Source organism: Schistocerca piceifrons, unplaced genomic scaffold, assembly GCF_021461385.2.
Source record: "Schistocerca piceifrons isolate TAMUIC-IGC-003096 unplaced genomic scaffold, iqSchPice1.1 HiC_scaffold_2171, whole genome shotgun sequence".
Taxonomy (NCBI): Eukaryota; Metazoa; Arthropoda; class Insecta; order Orthoptera; family Acrididae; genus Schistocerca; species Schistocerca piceifrons.
Window position 1 is genome coordinate 2,883,124 of NW_025728088.1, and position 17,816 is coordinate 2,900,939.

At 40.5% G+C, this 17,816-nt stretch overlaps 1 protein-coding gene across 4 annotated transcripts in view; it reads left to right on the top strand.

Annotated features, from left to right (window-relative positions):
- LOC124742183 overlaps positions 1–15,551 on the top strand; it is a 103,516-nt gene extending 87,965 nt beyond the window's left edge. For 3 of the 4 annotated variants that reach the window (XM_047248764.1, XM_047248762.1, XM_047248765.1), the window contains one exon: positions 14,515–15,551. In XM_047248764.1, the coding sequence (XP_047104720.1) occupies positions 14,515–14,752 (238 nt within the window). In that variant the 3' untranslated portion in view covers positions 14,753–15,551. Of the gene's footprint in view, positions 1–13,239; positions 13,374–14,514 lie in introns of all 4 variants that reach the window. The other variant, XM_047248763.1, reaches the window with a different exon arrangement.
- Positions 15,552–17,816: the final 2,265 nt, after the last annotated feature.

Sequence of the window (17,816 nt, forward strand, 5' to 3'; positions counted from 1 at the left end):
GGGGGAAGATTGAAAAAGAGGAGAAGAGGAGGGGAAAGGATGGTCAGGTGCATTGGCGGAGGGAGGCACACAGCGAGGGTGAGAGGACACGAAAATGGAGGAGGTGGAAGGACAGAGGGGATGGAAACAGTAGCGACAGTAGGTTACTGTATGTTCAGGCAGCTATAATTTCGGGAGGGAGTGGAGAATGTCTTGTAAGGATAATGCTCATTTTTGCAGTTCGGAAAAGCTGGTGTTGGAGGGTAGGATCCACACGGCTCGAGTAGTGAAGCGGCCGTCAAAATCCAGCACATTATGTTCACCTGCAAGTTGTACCACGTGGTGCTACTTCGCTCTCGCCCCCCAGATTGGCGGTGCCCGTTTGTCTCGTACCGATATAGAAAGCTGTGCAGTGATTGCAGAGCTGGTAGATGACATGGCTGCTTTCTCGGACGGCCTGGCCTCTGGTGGGCTAGGACGAGGCTGTGACGGATCTGGAATTGGAAGTGCTGGGAGGTGGATTGGGCTGGTCCTGCACCAGGGTCTCCACAGTGATACGATCCCTGTAGCTGTGGCCCAGGACGGGGAGTGGCATAGGGATGGACTGAGATGTTAACATGTCATATTTATGGTGAATAGTAATCTATCCTTTTCCTGCAGTTTACGTTTGTTTGGCAAAGGGTTCAAAAATATAGAAGCACTCAGGCTTTCTCTGTGTTCTGTCTCAGATAGCATGTGGGGGAAATAAATAACTTCTCTTGCAGTTCTGTATCAGTGTTAAATAAGGATAAATGTAAAAATAATGACTCTGTGTGTGTGTGTGTGTGTGTGTGTGTGTGTGTGTGTGTGTGTGTGTGTGTGTGTGTGTGTGAGAGAGAGAGAGAGAGAGAGAGAGAGAGCTAGCTGTGTAGTATCTGCTTATAAGATTAGTAGCAAACGTCTTGAGTGTATCACATTGTATATGCATTAATGGGTAATAGTAAGAAGTTATATGAAATATGGTGATCAGGCAAAACATTACTAGGAAAGGTGCACAGAAAGCTTAGATTTGTTGAAAGGGTGCTGTGATTTATGTCTGAATAGGAAATTGGACATGACGCACCAGTGCAACCATTTATGTCACTGTAGATGTTTGTAGATACGGTACCGTCCCAAAGTGTGGCAAGTGTTGATGATGTACTCCTCCAGTCCGTGCACACACAGTGATCATTTGAAGAAATGTCAGTCAGAATCACTGCTACTTCTCTGAATTACAACAGCTGCTGTTCTCCTATTTGGTATCACAGTTGCGTGGCAGTCTGTATTCTGTGGAGTTATGTGCTCATTCTCACGGCCAGGAAATCTAGAAAAAATGGGGGAACTTTTTCATCTGGGAAAAGTCCAGCAATTTGTTATAATTTTGGGAATTTTTCATTGTTTTAATTTTCAGATCAATTTTTGTAGTTTTGACTGATAAAAACTGATATTCTAACAAATAATTTTACTGTAGCCCACTCCTGCAGAATAATACTGCAGCAGTAAAACATAAACCAGAGAATAACACCAAAGCAAAAGTTAAGACTGTGAAAACTTTGTAAGAACAAATTGCTTTCGATGAGAGTGACATCACAGGTGTTTACATTTCTAACAAGCTGTGGGAAAATATTGTGAATGGTTATTTGAGAAGCCCTGCTTTCAAAGTAAATTTCCTTTTACACAAGACATGTGAGAATATGTGATGAATTAATTAAATTGTGAAGTGTATCACTGTCATTCGAAACTTAAACATTTTGAGAGCCAGCCACTTTAAAAACGACCAGCCATTTATGCCATTATTTAAAATTTTAATGGTGCGTTTGTGTTTAACACATGCTAAAAAGAGACCAAGCTTCAAGGTTAGTTTTTCATATTTATTTCAGTTCTTTCGTAGACTACAGATTATGCAAAAACAATGGCAGAAGTATGATTATCCTTTAGAAAACGAAAAAAAAAAAAAAAAATTGAAGGATGAGTTCAGCAATTTCACACGTAATTGGATTTCCAATGAAAGGGTCAAAGTTTTCTCACATGTAGGGGGATATGTCGCAGTCGTAGCAATACTTGTTTGCTTCTTTCCTGCTCATTTTACAAGTAAATTGTCTCATCTTCTCCGTACCGTGCTCCGAATATCTGCTGTCGTCGGCTGTCTAGGTTGTGTGACACAAGCTATAATTGGTTAACGGAAGTGCATTGTGCAGCACAGTCTAAATTTCACTGCTCCGAAAGCTACTGTGCTGTACGTGCTGGAATTTGTATTTATACTTTTGTAATACCAGTTTATACAATGTTTATGTTGCCCCACGGCAAAGAGCTTTCCAGAACGCATTGTTTTCTTGCTGGATTTTGTTTCCTAAAATGCTGGAAGTTCTGTGCTGGTGTATAAAACGTTTACCAGTCAAAGAATTGAAAAGTTTTACAGCTTCAAAGGAAAATATACTGGCACTTAACAAGGAAAAATGTACTTTCTCTCAGGGTATAGTACATTTTCACCCAGAAAAAGTGTATTTTTAACAGGGGAAAATCTACGTGGTTTTTTTCTTATTTATTTATTTCCCCCCCCCCCCCCCCCAAATTGTCCGCATGTACACCCTGTCGTAAAGAATTTAAATCCAGAAGCTCATTGAAATAATGGTCCTGATGCATCTCCATAGTGCTTTGAGTCATGAAGCAAGTGATGTTCAGTGTGTGTGCGCTGCATCCTGTCACTGCAGTTATAGTATTGAATAACATTACACAACTGCTCTGCACATGTCGCCCACAACGTAGCTGATGTTAATCAGTTCCTGTCCTCAATGTAGATAATAAAGTTCGTGTTAAAGTACAGTCTGTCTGCAAAGGAATGCCCCGTTTCAGTGGTATATTATAACAGTTTTTTATACAAATATTCAGTTCGACCTAAAATACAATTCTTCCCACACTTTGGGTAATAAGTCCAGAGCAATGGAAGCAACAACAGCCCCTTCAGTTCTGTGTCTCAACTCTGGCAGATCATTAGATAATGGCACAAAGCAGACAAAATCTTTTACAAAGCCCAAAGGAAAAAAATCACAGGGGTCGAGGCCAGCAGAACAGTGTCCTTGTCATATCAGTTATTAGCACCAGTCCAGCGGTCAAAGGCTTCGATGTTCGACTGTGCTCGTACAAAAACGTGCCGACGGATAGGGGCCCGATGTTGTTGCCGAGTAAAGTTTTCGGGGTCACCTTTTAACTGATGAAAGAGCCGTTCTGGTAACATATCCAGATAAGCTACCCCTGCTATGGTAGCTTCAGCAGAACAAAATAATCTGAACACTTGACATTGGGACACACCACAGAAAAAGTTTAATTTTGGGATTTCGCATGTACTTCCATTGCGTAGTTCTGTACATCTTAATTGTCACATCGGATAGGTCATCTGCAATCACTTTGTACGGTCCACGGAATTGTGCAGCTAGCTTCTTAGAATGACACCTTCTTACAGTCTCATCAAACAAAAGAAGCATCCTAAATATTCTTCGATTCTCCAACTCCTCGTGTGAGCTTTACTGGTTTCCTTCATTTCTTTTATCCTTTCTCGTGCTACTGGATGTGCTGCTTGCGGCATTCTAGTTGGCTGATATGCATAACAGTTCATTCCTCTGTCTTTATGACTCCTGGAATGTGTACTTGTCTCCCATAAATTTATGCCAACAATGTATAGCCATTGCTACTGTGAAAATATAAGTAATTGGATAGATTAGTTTTCCACATCTTTCATTTTCTAACCTTCTATTTTTTGCAATCCCCATCCCACCTGTACCACATACAGTGCACTTAGCTTTCCGCATTTATTAGCTCGTGCACGATGTTACAGCAGTATTCTCTGTTTCTCGTATTACTGTATCTACCGTGTTTAAGCTCTCAGATTTTTGAATCTTGTCCACTGCAGTCTATAACGGTCAGTCTTTCCGTCTCCTCCTGTCCGGTAAGTCTTCCTCCGACCAGAGGTTCTGCGTGACTCCTCCAAACTCTACTCCTTTTCCTAAACCTTACCAGTCCTCCTCCTTCACCGCTCTCCCTTCCCCTTCGACCCTTCTGCTAGGAGAAGGATCCTTCACTGCTCTCCCTCCCCCTTCGACCCTTCTGTTAGGAGAAGGAGCAAGTGGCTCCGAAAGCTTGCAAACTGTAATACCTTTTTCATGTGTGTTCTCCTGCCACCACATGATGAATAAATTTTTTTTCTATCCAGTTACTTGTTTGTTTCAAAAACTGATTATTTTCGTTGATACTTTGCTACTGTGAGGCATATTAAATACAGAAACAGTATACTGTTCCCATATATTCCAAGTACAGTGGTCCTCTCTAACGAAGTGTCATAAATATTCCACCAGTGTCCTACGAGTTCTCTAGAGCACCCCGTTTGTCAGTGAAATGCTGTCGTCACAGTTTTCTGGATCCTTAATAACTTATGTACCCTCTTCTCTGTGTGAACTTATTTCTTTGAGATTTGTAATAGTTCCTAATGTGTTCCTCTTTTCATGTCTTTCCACTAATTATAGTTTTCTATTTGGCCTAAGTTTCTGTGCATCCTCTGATGACTGCCTAACACTAGTTCGACCTTTTCCTCTGTGTCTAGTTCATTTTCTTCACACGTTCTTAATTTTCCCTAACCACTCTGTGTCTCGTTCTTTCGTGCCCTCTACATCGTCTGACCACATTCGGCTCAATGCATCACAGTGAGGACGCATGTTATTGTTGCAATGTTGCCCAGCTCCCAGTAATTTTACACGTCATATGTCCACTTTTCTTGTAATTATTTGGTTTAGGAAGCCTAATATGTGCTGTAATAGATGTTACAATATACAGTCTTCGGTTACCTGACATCTTGTCACCTCGATAACAGACGTGAAAATGCTGCAAGGCTCGAAGCAAACTCGGAGTTTTCTCTCTTACTCCAACTCTGTGCAGACAGTGCACACCACCGTACTCGGAGCGGGTACGAGTCGAGTCGACGCCCATCCGTGGCAACAGGTGGCTCATGTGCCAGTGACGTCGGAGAGTAACGCAGTCGGCATGCAAATTCCCTGACTCGAGACAGTTCCTAATGTCCCGTCAGAAGGCACCACTCTATGGACGACGTGTCTGCCAGCTTTCTCTCATTCATTTGTCATCGAGGCCACTAGAGTGTGCCATTCCACCATCCACAAAGTTCAGAGTACCGATCTTTTAACATCGGTTGTGATAGTTTTGTTTTTTGACAAATTAGTTTTGAAGGTAGAAATTCGGAGAAATTTTTTTCTCATCAGCATAACTGGAGTTTATAGTTTTTCAGTTGTAAATTGAGCGCAGATTTAATGTAGTGGCATTTGGAAAAATGACTGGAATATTGCAATTGTAGCTGTTACTGAAGTCCTAATGTTTTTACTTATCACATTTAGAAATATTATCTCCGAGAACCTCGTGTGTATACGTTGTGGCGTTTCGAGGTGATCGAGTGTATCGGTTCTCGATACTGCATTTTTCTGTGCACTGTTGCATATAATACGTTCTGTACAGTGAGAACTAGCTCGTCACACAGTTCCTAGTTTGCAAAGTGTAACCAGTTTTAAACACCGTGCAAAATATTAATACTGGAAATTGACAGTTTAGGACAGCGTTTAAAATGAATATTTGTAAAAATAGTGATTGGTTGTGTGGCTGTGAATTTAAAAATGCATTATTTTGCTTCCCATGCCTGTATGATGTTGAACCCTTGTGGACAAAAGTGAGGGTTACAGACGTAAACCATCTGAGTACCAAAGTGTAAAAGCACGAATCTTCAGCTGCTCAAATACAAAATAGGTGAACAACCGAGTAGTGCATCGAGAAGGAAAATTGCCGAGAATGACGTGTCCGAAAGAACAGACGTCACACATTTGTATAACCGATCTGCCATGATGGGCACTGAAATCACAACCTTCAGTGCAGATGCACATTTACATTCAATCTCCAGCAGGAATCTAAATGTAGTGAGTGTGGACGACACGGGTGGGGGCTGTGGATAGGTACTAGGTGGGAGTGCAGGTCAGCTGAGATAGTCTGTGCATTTGTGATAAACAGTCTGTCCGGGTCACACAGTGGTTAATGCGACTACCTAGTAAGCGGGAGATCCCAGGTTTGAGTCCCAGTTGCGTGCACATTATCCCTCGTCACAACTTCTTTTGCACAAAGTCCTGATACGACTGATATCTTAGTACCATCCCCGTATGTTTATTTCTCCTCCCTCCACCGTCAGTTTGCGTAGTAGAAGAAGTTGGGTGTAATAGGTCTGGGCTAAATATATTTCTGTGGTTCCTTCGAATTGGCCTTAAGGGATCATGATAAAACTGAATTGTTATCAAACCCTGACTAATTTTACTTCTGGATTGAATGCAGCATTGAAAGATAATTTGGGTAAGGCAACTGTTTTCAAAGGAACCTTCAAAACTATTCAAAGTGAACTTTTCCAAATTATGTTGGATGTATACCAAGAAGAAATTTCAAAGCAAATAAGGAATCATAATTTTTAGCTGTTATAGCAGATAAAACAAACAGATCAAACATATTTCAGATGGCTGTTGTATACTGTTACGTATTGAGACCCAGAGGTTCTAGAGTTTCCTATCTCCTTGTGAACACGGTGCACAGATGTTCGCTGCGACTTTGCTAGAAGAATTGAATAGGCAAAAAGACTCACCAAAAATTACTTGCACAGACCTGTGATGAGGCATCTGTTATGGCTGTTTCCTCGGGTGGGGTACAAACTGTTGTGTAAAAATTGTCCTAATGCAGAATGTGTACATTGCTATGCTGATGAAGTTAATCTTATAATGAGCAAAGCGGTATCAATCAATTGCAGTATGATTTATTTATTTATTTAGAGTTTTCAGAGAATATGTCCATTCTTTTCATAGAGTGCGCAGTGGACCACTATCCTCGGTGACTTAGTGAGAAAGCATTTCCCTCGAACTTGTCCAGTGGATTTTTCGATCTCAATTCGTAAACGCAGTTCATTACTCCAACAATGTATAAATCACATACTGGAAGGTGATTCTATAAGAAGTGAAACTACAATTTGCCAGGCTCTTCGCCATAAAAATGTTCGTTTCAATCATATCTTAAATTATCAGTGAGCACAGACATTTGCCTGCAGGGGAACAGCAACTGTTATAAATTAAAATTGTAGAGCCGGCACAAGTTGCATGTAATTTTTATTTATTTTACATGTTTCATTTGTCCAATGCGAGCACTCTCAGAACTTATGTAGCGGGGGCCACACGGTACCCGTTTCAGTTATTGGTTGGAATTTTCTAGTTAAGTTATGCCATTTGTCAGAGTTCTGTTTGGTCAGTTACGGTACGGAGAATCAATGCGTGCTGGCCCATAAGATCATTTCGACATTTAAAATAAATGTTATCGAGATTTGAGAAGTAATTGGTATCACCAGTGGCATTGAATCTGTTGATTACTAATGAATCTACTGATTTATCAGTGAAGAGAATGAAGTTGGAATAGCCTGATGTGAGTAGAAAAGAAAGGCAAAGGTGCTGTGCAACGTGATTGATGTTATAGATCATTGTATTTTTTCACATCATCTTGTAGCTGCTTCATTGTTTTTTCGTGTTAAGTTCCCCTTGTATCTTTTTAAGATATCCTGAAGATACCTTAAAGGAAATGTGTTCATTGTCATCATTTTTGGATAAGCTGAAACTATATTGTTAACTATCTTTTATCTACCTAGCACGAGAATGTAGATCATTATCTGGTGCAGTTAGTCTAGTTGAGTCTGACAACTAACAGCCCAGGGAAGATGTTCACTAAGTAGTCTAAACTGTTGAAGGTAATTCTCACAATTCCCTTGACATCGGTCGAATCGAAAGGCTGCTTTTCAACTTTGAAAATAATAAAATTATTCTTACATAACTCCGAGTGAGGAAAGGTTGACGGCCTCGGCGATGCTTTCCGCCGAAAGAGGTCTCGCGATGCAGATTACAGACTGCAATTGGTGTGTGACTGAAGAGTTTGTCAGTGAAAAATGGAATGGCAAAGTTTCAATACAAGTAAGACAAGTTCGTTAAATGATGAGTGTGTTTCAGTTCTACTAGGAATGTAGCTCATTCAATAGTTTTTCTAGATAGTTGATAAATCATAGCATGCTCTTTGCTACAGATATTTTTCTGTCAGATATATTTCTCACTTTTTTCAGGATCATAACTTGGATTTAAAAAATTGAATTTTCTGGCATTCATACACACAAATTGTCAGGATGTTTAAATCGTAACAAATATCGGGAAGCGAGGCACCGATAAAAGAATTTTCTTCCTTGTAACCATCTCGTATAAAAATGTAACATTGAAACTTTGGTGCAACACCCAGCTTCAGATACCACTGGCTACCACTGATGTATCAGCATTTGCATTAAGATTTCTGGGTTTATACACAGTGTAAAAAAAATATTCCTCTAGTTCCAGCCACCATTTCAGTAATCTCGGCAACAGACCTTCGACACCAAAAGTCCATGTCAGTGGCTTGTGATCTGTTACTATGGTAAAATCTTCCTAAATGTGTGGTCTGCACTGTTTTGTGGCCATACAATTGCTAAGCACTCTACCTTAGTTTCAGCCTTATCCAACAACCGTGGGGCACAGTTGACTGGCAAATCTGAATCTATCTCCCTTCGTGACAGAACTGCTCCGAACAGTTCTGCACTGGTATCTGCAGCACCAGTGTTATGGTTTCTTGAAATCAGGGTAGCTCAGTATGGGAGGATTTACTAATCTCTCAGTTCCTCAAATGCTGCTTGTGGCAGAGATCCCAGTTCAGCGATTATACAATGGATTCACAGTATTAATATTCAGCCACCCCTAAATATCCTTTAAATCCTGTAATGGATTTCAGAACTGTTCTCCACCTCTTCACATTATGCTCACCTGGCTCCACATCTTTCTTTGTTATTTTGTGTCCTAAGAATATTACCTCTTTCTCAGAAATTCACACAATCTGGTGTAACTTTAACCTAGGTGCCCTTAAACCATCCAATATTTTCCTGCAACTTCTCATCACATTCCTTTACTGAACTACCTTAGCAAGTTACGTCATCCGAGTACATTGAAACACTTTGTCCCATGCAATCTTGCCAAAGCAACATTCACTAGTCTTTGAAATATACTTGATGCATTCTTTGCCCCATTGGCATCCTTTTGGACTCTTAGTGCTGATAATTTGCAGTGAATGCTGTGTTTTCCTCTATCTGCTGAATCTATTAAAATAGTGGAGAAATACTTGGCTTTCCCCAGTTTGTCCAGTATCTCACTTATGTTGGGGATGGGGAAAGTTTCCCCCACTGAGATTTCATTCTATATTTCCCTATCCCACAGGTGTCCGTGGGTACTTTTCAGGTTCTCTGAACAATTATATCCCCATTAACCATTTTCTCAAGTTGCTCCTGTAATACCACCTTTTGTGCTTCCAGTATTCTGTAGGGATGTACCTTTCCTTTGTTGTTTTGGCAATATAGGGAATGCTTGCCTTACCATTTATGTGAATGCCAAATTGTCACCTTTTAGATAAAATACCTCACCATATGCCATACAATTCATATCAGTCTTCTTTATCCAACTGACCATTCAGATCATTTCTCTAACTTGTGCAGTGAGATTTCCTTTTGTGCTCATGCCGTTAATTGCTCCCTGTGTGGCTCATGTTGGTGTCACTTTGTCTTATCAGTTCACCTAAAACTTTCATTGTACTCAGATTCCACTTGGCCTCACTTGTAATTAGTACACTGAAAATATATTTCCCTTGCTCTAATAGTACCATAAATTTGACTGTATGCACACTTGGCATTTCTTCTTGTTTGGGAATAATCTTTACTTTTTTTTTCATTACTGGGATTCAACCCTGTTTCTACACACGTTCTTATGTTTTTCTTTGCTATGAGCTACTTTCACATCACTTTCTGATGCCCCACTAGTTTGCCTTATAGGTAACTCATAACATGTCGTCTCACAACTTGCCTTTAATTTGCATTTTTAACTTTTCCTTCACCATTCTGTGATTTACACTTTTTCATCTTGTCTGTCATGTGGAGCTTACCGTCGTATTCATAGATCCTTTTTGCCATCTACTTTTCCTGATTTGCGATTATTGATGAAAGCTGGATCCATCATTACACACCAGAGTCGAAATGGCAGACAAAACAGTTGACAAAAGGCTGGTAACAGTCCACTGAAGAATGCAAAGACCATTTTGTCAGATGGTGAGGTGATGGTCACTGTTTCTTGGGATTCCCAAGGATTACTTGGAAAAAGGCACAGCCGTAGCTGGACCTGTTTATGCTTCATTGTTGCATCATCTGAAACTTGTGTTGGTGGAGAAAAGACCCAAGTTTAACCACAAAAAAGGGTCCTTTCACCAGGATAGTGCACCATCCCACCCATCAGCGATAACAATGGTGAAAATGCATGAATTGAACTTTGAATTGGTTCCTCATCCACCCTATTCACCATACTTAGTCCCAAGTGACTTCACCTTGTTCCCTTACTTGACACTTTGGCTTGCTGGGAAGAAATTTTCATCAAATGAGGAAGTGATAGTTGCAATCAACAAGTATTTTGCAGTGGGATGAAAAAGTTGGTGGATCCCTGGACCAAGTTTATATCCTTCCAAGCAGAATATGTTGAGAAATAAGTTGAGTTATTTACGAAACAAACATTTTTCTCGCTTATTTTAAATGACTTATCAAACCGACTTCATATGTGCCCTGATATCTATTGATAACTGTAACTGACTTCCTAATTTGTAGCAATATTCCACTGCAATTTTGTTTCTTGCTTCAAAATCTGTGACTCTTAACATTTGGGCATTTTGTCACAGTAAGATGTGTATTCCTCGTGTAACACACTCTTAGTTTTCCATTTCACTTGTGGGCACAGCCCCTAATTTCTCATAGAATTGGGGTCTAGCCTTTCACATTTTTCACAAATGGTTATCTTTTTAAGTCTGCATTTGTGTGACCTGGTTTGTCACAGTGGTAACAATATTTCTGAGAGCCTTTTGCTTCTTCTGCCTTCACCGTCTACCCTCGTGTTCCTCTTTGACTTTCCACAGTCTCTAGCCATGTGACCCATCTGCACTCAGTGTCATCATCTTCCCTCTGTTACTTAGAGTTTAGACTTCCTTCACTCTCAGGAATAGATCCTTTTTCTTTCACGGAGAGTAGGGCACTTTCCTCTCTCAACACCTCTTCTGCTGTGGTGCCTAACCTAATTTAATCGGCGTGTCTTCGTACAGCTGCCCGAATCCTATCACTCGCTAGGCCCTGCACGGAGCGACCCTGTCCCAGTATCCGCACCAGTCTCGATGCACCTCACGGTTGTGCTGCCCGTGTCACTGGTGACGGCCTCTCTGAATGATTTTTAAACTTCATCTATCCGATTAACCGATGATGCAATTGCTTTCCCTGTGTGTTGTCTGGTCTGACAGGCCTACAAGCATAATAGCCTATGCTGCACTTATCTGTATAATTTTCTTCCCTGATTATATTCACTCGATTCTAGTTATAATTATCCCGGACAGTTAATTTTGCTGTAGCTTTTGCCATAATTTTAGACTGATATTGTGAAGTAGCAATGGTTTGTCATCTGATTGGACTACTTGAAATCCTGCATTCACATTGTCTGTGAAATCCCTAAGTTTGGAGCTCCACTAAATGACTTATTTAGTAATACAAGAATATCCTTCGCACTGATGCCTTTAACATCTGAATTAGTAGCTGAAGCCAGCTTACATTGATACGGTGTTATATGTACAGTCTTAAAACTCTTATGTCATTGCTTCCCTGAAGTGTGCCGATGCTGTAGTTCTGCTGATTTCTTTTGCAGTTCCTTCAAGTATTTCTTCCTCTGATGGTCCCTCCTGCGATTTGCCTGGCCCGGACAAAACCACCGAGAAGTCAGTGTTGGGCTCTGGGGATGGCATCTGCTTCGTTTTACCTGTTCCACATTCCTCATCACCAATCTTCTTACTGTACACAGTGTGAAGGACCAGTTCCGATAGTCTTTTGGAGGTGTGGCCCGTGTGGTGCAATCGGGCTGTCGATGACAGTGTGGACTGAAGCCTACTGAGTTATCTGTAATGGAGGAGAGGAAGAAAGTCTTGAGGATGCTTAGAACAGGTGATTCTGGAGTGGAGAGGAGAAGTTGTTGGCTTTGTAGGAAGTGAATAAGGGTGCAAACACTAAAGAGGTCGTACGGATAAAAAAGAGAACATTCTTTGGAGAAGATTTTCTGAGTGAAAGAACGTGCTCTGAGGAAGTTCTTTATATCGTATGAACAAAATGTTCAGAGCATATTTTCTGATGAGGGAGTTCATTCTCACTATCTCACCACCTGCTCGAATCTGTTCTCCGCGTTGTGTTGTCTGCACCGGGCACAGACCGTACTCTTTATCTTGCATTTCGTTCAGCTTGCTGAAATATGCAAACTATTCAGTGTACAAATATGGAACTGTAGCATCACTGTGTTTGGGAAGAGTTGCATAAAATTTCATTTTGTTTTCACTTTTTTGTGCGGCAACAGATTATTAAGAAGATTACGGATGGTTTATGAAAATACATTTTCTGATAATCTTGACAAATTTTCGACATGCAGGGAACTTTTTTTTATTGATGTTAGGTGAACGCATTATGCGAATGAAATTTTAACAATACGTCACATTATCGTCTACTCCGGATTGTAAAACGAGTGTGTTCTGACACGTGGTAATCTCGATTAAATGGCACATAATATTCTGTTGGCACGTCAAGTACTTAAGTAGTCATCTTGCGGTTTTGTTATGAGAAACAGTTCACTAGGTTTGTAATAAACCTGTTTTTAATTTTTATGATTTGCCTACTTATTTCTAGCATAGCAAAATGGAACATCTGTGCTGTGCGAAAATATGATGAACATCTGAAAAGGTCAGTGACATATTTGTCTGGTTTGTACCTGGTCTTCCCATACACCACTCGGGAAAACTTGGGTCTCGTAAATAGCACAAAAATGTTTTCATTTTTTCTTCATGATATTTGGGAAATAAGTTCACCACCCTAATAATGTTTTTACTGTTAAACCCATATAAACTTACACAGTTACTCTACTCAATATGTCTTCGGGTTACGTATATCTTTCTTTTTCCATCTGAGCAACATAGATTTATTAAATTTACTAAAAAAACTTGGTAAGACTTAATGTCTGCAGAATTTAATCAGCCTGATTTATGTTACAGAGCTCATATCAAAAAGGGGAGAATTTTCTCTGCTCGTGAGAAACTTCGCTGTGTTTATTCGTATGAAATCGGAAAATGTTCTTCATGTTGAGCAAGGTTACCCACTCATTTACTCAAGCTGAGAACACACTCAGGTGAAGTACATACTCACTTTGTTTTATTTGTGTGAACTTGAGAATGTTCTCCAAAATTCATAGAATTGAGTACTTTCCCCATGTTATTTATACAATCCAAGGATTGTGAAATTAAGAACAACAAATTCCAGTAGCTTTATATCTTTGCAAATCATTGGGGCCGCACCTCTCTACCCCCCCCCCCCCCCCCCCCCACCACCACCACCATGCCATCAATTTCCCCAATTTCTCTCCTACGCCACCACTGTCCCTACCCACCATGCTGGCACCCCCCCCCCCCCCCCCTCCCCCTCTCCGTGCACGGTCGCTCCTGCCACACCTCCTTTTTCACTTACCTAAAGATTTTTTTTCTCTGAGTAAATATGAATTTTCATGTACGTTATTAGAATTTTGTAACACTCTCTCTCTCTCTCTCTCTCTCTCTCTCTCTCTCTCTCTCTCTCTCTCTTTCTATTTCTATTTGTCTAGACAGTTCCAATTCTCTGTGATCACATGAACCAAAGCATGCCAATTTCTTTTGTCCTGCACTTTCTCCTGTAGGCTTTCCAGGTTGGAGCAGATTACTTCTGTGATGCGATTGATTCATTTCACCTTCTGACATCCTCTTCTTCTAGTGCCTTTCCTCACCATTAGAGTTTTTTGCAGTGAAACATATCTTCTCATGATGTCTCCAAAGTAGGTCAGGTTTTGTTTTAGCATCAGACCTTCCAGGGAGTGCTCTGGTTTTATTTGCTCTAATGTTAACCTATTCATTCTCTTTGAAGTCCACGGGGCTCTAAGGAGTTTCCTCCAACATCACAACTCAAAGCAGTTTATTCTTCACCATTCGTTCCACATTTGTAATGGTCCAGGTCTCACATCTGTATATAACAACTGGAAAGACTGTAGCCCTTACAATATGGATCTTTGTTGCTAAAATTATATCTCTACACCTTAAAACCTCGTCAAGGTCTTACTTTTTATCAAGCAGCGAGCATCTCTCGATATTGTGGAGACGCTTGCTGTTTGGTAAAAAGGCAGTGTCAAAACTTGATGAGGTTTTAAGAAGTGGAGATATACTTAATACTGTTGTACAAACATTCACAGTACAGAAGGATCTCAGTTTGTCACAGTAACAGCAGTGCTCCCGTTCCTGTCACAGGGAGCTGAGTGTCGAAGGGTGCCGAGGTGACCCCAGAGCCACAGACGGGCTGACCGAGCAGATGCCCAATCTCGTAATCCGCGGCACGATCCACGCTGAGCTACAGCCTTTCTACTTCGAGGCACTCGAGGATGTAGGGCCCGGCGAAGCAGACGAAGCGGTGGACGACCGTTCGGAGAGTGACGAAGACAGCGACAGTGATAGTAGCGTCGGCGGCAGTGACAGTGAGAGAGGTTGAGAGCACTATATCTGTATGTATAAAAATGATGTGAAATTTATAGGAAAGTACAATTCTCAGTACTTGTCAACATAAGCGGAAACTGTTTTGAAGGAATATAACAAATAATTTTAGAAATGTGTAGAAGAAACAGTAATGTTGTTTGAATACCTGCTGTAATAATCTGCAATAATGTTTGATTCTTGTTGTAACAACAATGGATTCACAATGAAACAAATTTTTTAAATGATAAAATGGCTACACAGATCAGGTAGCAATTCATAAATAGCACTGACAATGTTTTTTTGCAGTAAGTCGAATTTAAAAACTTCTTTGTTTTTATAAACCTGTGAAACAATAATAAATGAGGACTGCTACCTTGTTATTTTAAGTGTTAATTATATTTATCAGGATACTGCTAGATACCATTTTTAAATATTAAATTTCATTTGGAGGAACCACTTTGTGATTAAAATACACGACAGACTCTTTTACGAATGAACCACACATCACTAGTGTAATACTGTACAGCATTTATTATTTGTTACACAAACCAGTTTTTGGCTGATAAGTCACTGTCGGGTATGAAGATAAGTAAGTGGTAAAGTGAAATTGGTTGGATCAAAGATTTTAAAGTAGTGCATCTAAAGAGTATTTCTGTTTCCAGAGGTGAAAAAAAATTAATGTTACAAGAAGGAACAAACAAAGGATTATTTCAGTGTAAATGTGGTGTAAGATTATTTAACTTAAATAAAATATGTGAAGCATTATCTGGTGAACTATAGACCATTAAAGTAAAATTTACTTTGTATAACCACAGCTGCGTAATATGAGTATTATATCTTGTCTGTTTGTAATTTAGGATGGATTAAAGACGAGATTATTTTCTTCAGCTGCATGTTTGGACTATGTCACTAAAGAGTAATGTTAAATTATTTTCTTCTACGTACAACCGTTGTAATTTGTGTAACGGCATCCCGTGCACGGAGAGCAGTTCCCCAGTGTCCCAGGCGGCAGACGCAGCTGAGAAGGGGTCACGTGTGCTCGGTGCACAGGGTCATCCTAACTTGTGGCAGTCAGATGTCAGATTTGCCACAGGTTCTGGAAATCGGGGAAATTCCAAACACATCAGGGGAATCTGAACAAACAAAACACTGGAAAAATCTCGTTTTCGTCTCAGTAGATGAAATGGTTTGTTTGCTGAGGTGTCATGCATCGTCGATGGCCAGATGTGGCTGAGTATGTGTGTGCACTTCTTCCCCACTCCCCCCCTCCCCTTCCTACCACTCCCCTCAGCTCGCAGTCAGTGCTGCCACTACTTTTTGTCGCCAGCCTAGGAGCTCCCGACAGGAGGCGTGAGGAGTGGTTTGTTCGGATCTGATTCTCAGAGACTGTATACGCAGTGGCCTTAGACAGTGGTCATGTGTCGAAACAAGGCCCCGGGAGTAGACAACATTCCATTAGAACTACTGACAGCCTTGGGAGAGCCAGTCCTGACAAAACTCTACCATCTGGTGAGCAAGATGTATGAGACAGGCGAAATACCCTCAGACTTCAAGAAGAATATAATAATTCCAATCCCAAAGAAAGCAGGTGTTGACAGATGTGAAAATTACCGAATTAATAAGTCACAGCTGCAAAATACTAACACCAATTATTTACAGACGAATGCAAAAACTGGTAGAAGCCGACCTCGTAAAAGATCAGTTTGGATATTGGAACACATGAGGCAACACTGACTCTACGGCTTATCTTAGAAGAAAGATTAAGAAAAGGCAAACCTACGTTTCTAGCATTTGTAGACTTAGAGAAAACTTTTAACAATGTTGACTGGAATACTCTGTTTTAAATTCTGAAGGTGGCAGGGGTAAAATACAGGGAGCGAAAGACTATTTACAATTTGTACAGAAACCAGATGGCAGTTATAAGAGTCGAGGGACATGAAAGGGAAGCAGTGGTTGGGAAGGGAGTAAGACAGGATTGTAGCCTCTCCCCGATGTTATTCAATCTGTATATTGAGCAAGCAGTAAAGGAAACAAAAGAAATGTTCAGAGTAGGTATTAAAATCCATGGAGAAGAAATAAAAACTTTGAGGTTCCCTGATGACATTGTAATTCTGTCAGAGACAGCAAAGGACTTGGAAGAGCAGTTGAACGGAATGGACAGTGTCTTGAAAGGAGGGTATAAGATGAACATCAACAAAAACAAAACGAGGATAATGGAATATAGTCGAATTAAGTCGGGTGATGCTGAGGGAATTAGATTAGAAAATGAGACGCTTAAAGTAGTAAATGAGTTTTGCTATTTGGGGAGCAGAATAACTAATGATAGTCGAAGTAGAGAGGATATAAAATGTAGACTGACAATGGCAATGTAAGCGTTTCTGAAGCAGAGAAATTTGTTAACATCGAGTATAGATTTAAGTGTCAGGAAGTCGTTTCTGAAAGTATTCGTATGGATTGTAGCCATGTATGGAAGTGAAACGTGGACGATAAGTAGTTTAGACAAAAAGAGAATAGAAGCTTTTCAAATGTGGTGCTACAGAAGAATGCTGAAGATTAGGTGGGTAGATCACATAACCAATGAGGAGGTATTGAATAGGATTGGGGAGAAGAGGAGCATGTGGCACAACTTGACAAGAAGAAGGGACCGGTTGGTAGGACATGTTCTGAGGCATCAAGGGATCACAAATTTAGCATTGGAGGGCAGCGTGGAGGGTAAAAATGGTAGAGGGAGACCAAGAGATGAATACACTAAGCAGATTCAGAAGGATGTAGGTTGCAGTAGGTACTGGAAGATGAAGAAGCTTGCACAGGATAGAGTAGCATGGAGAGCTGCATCAAACCAGTCTCACGACTGAAGACCACAACAACAACATGTGTGCACTTGTTGTGTCTGTGTGATTGTTTGAATGCGTGTGTGTGTGTGTGTGCGCTCTTGTTTTCTGACAAAAGCTACGGCTGAAAATTTAGTTGTGAGAGGACAATTGTCTTTTATACGTCCTGTCGGTGCCTCGGCAATCATCTTTACAGTGAGTTGCCACCTATCCTCATCATTATCGATTCTCAGAGTAATCGAACAAATT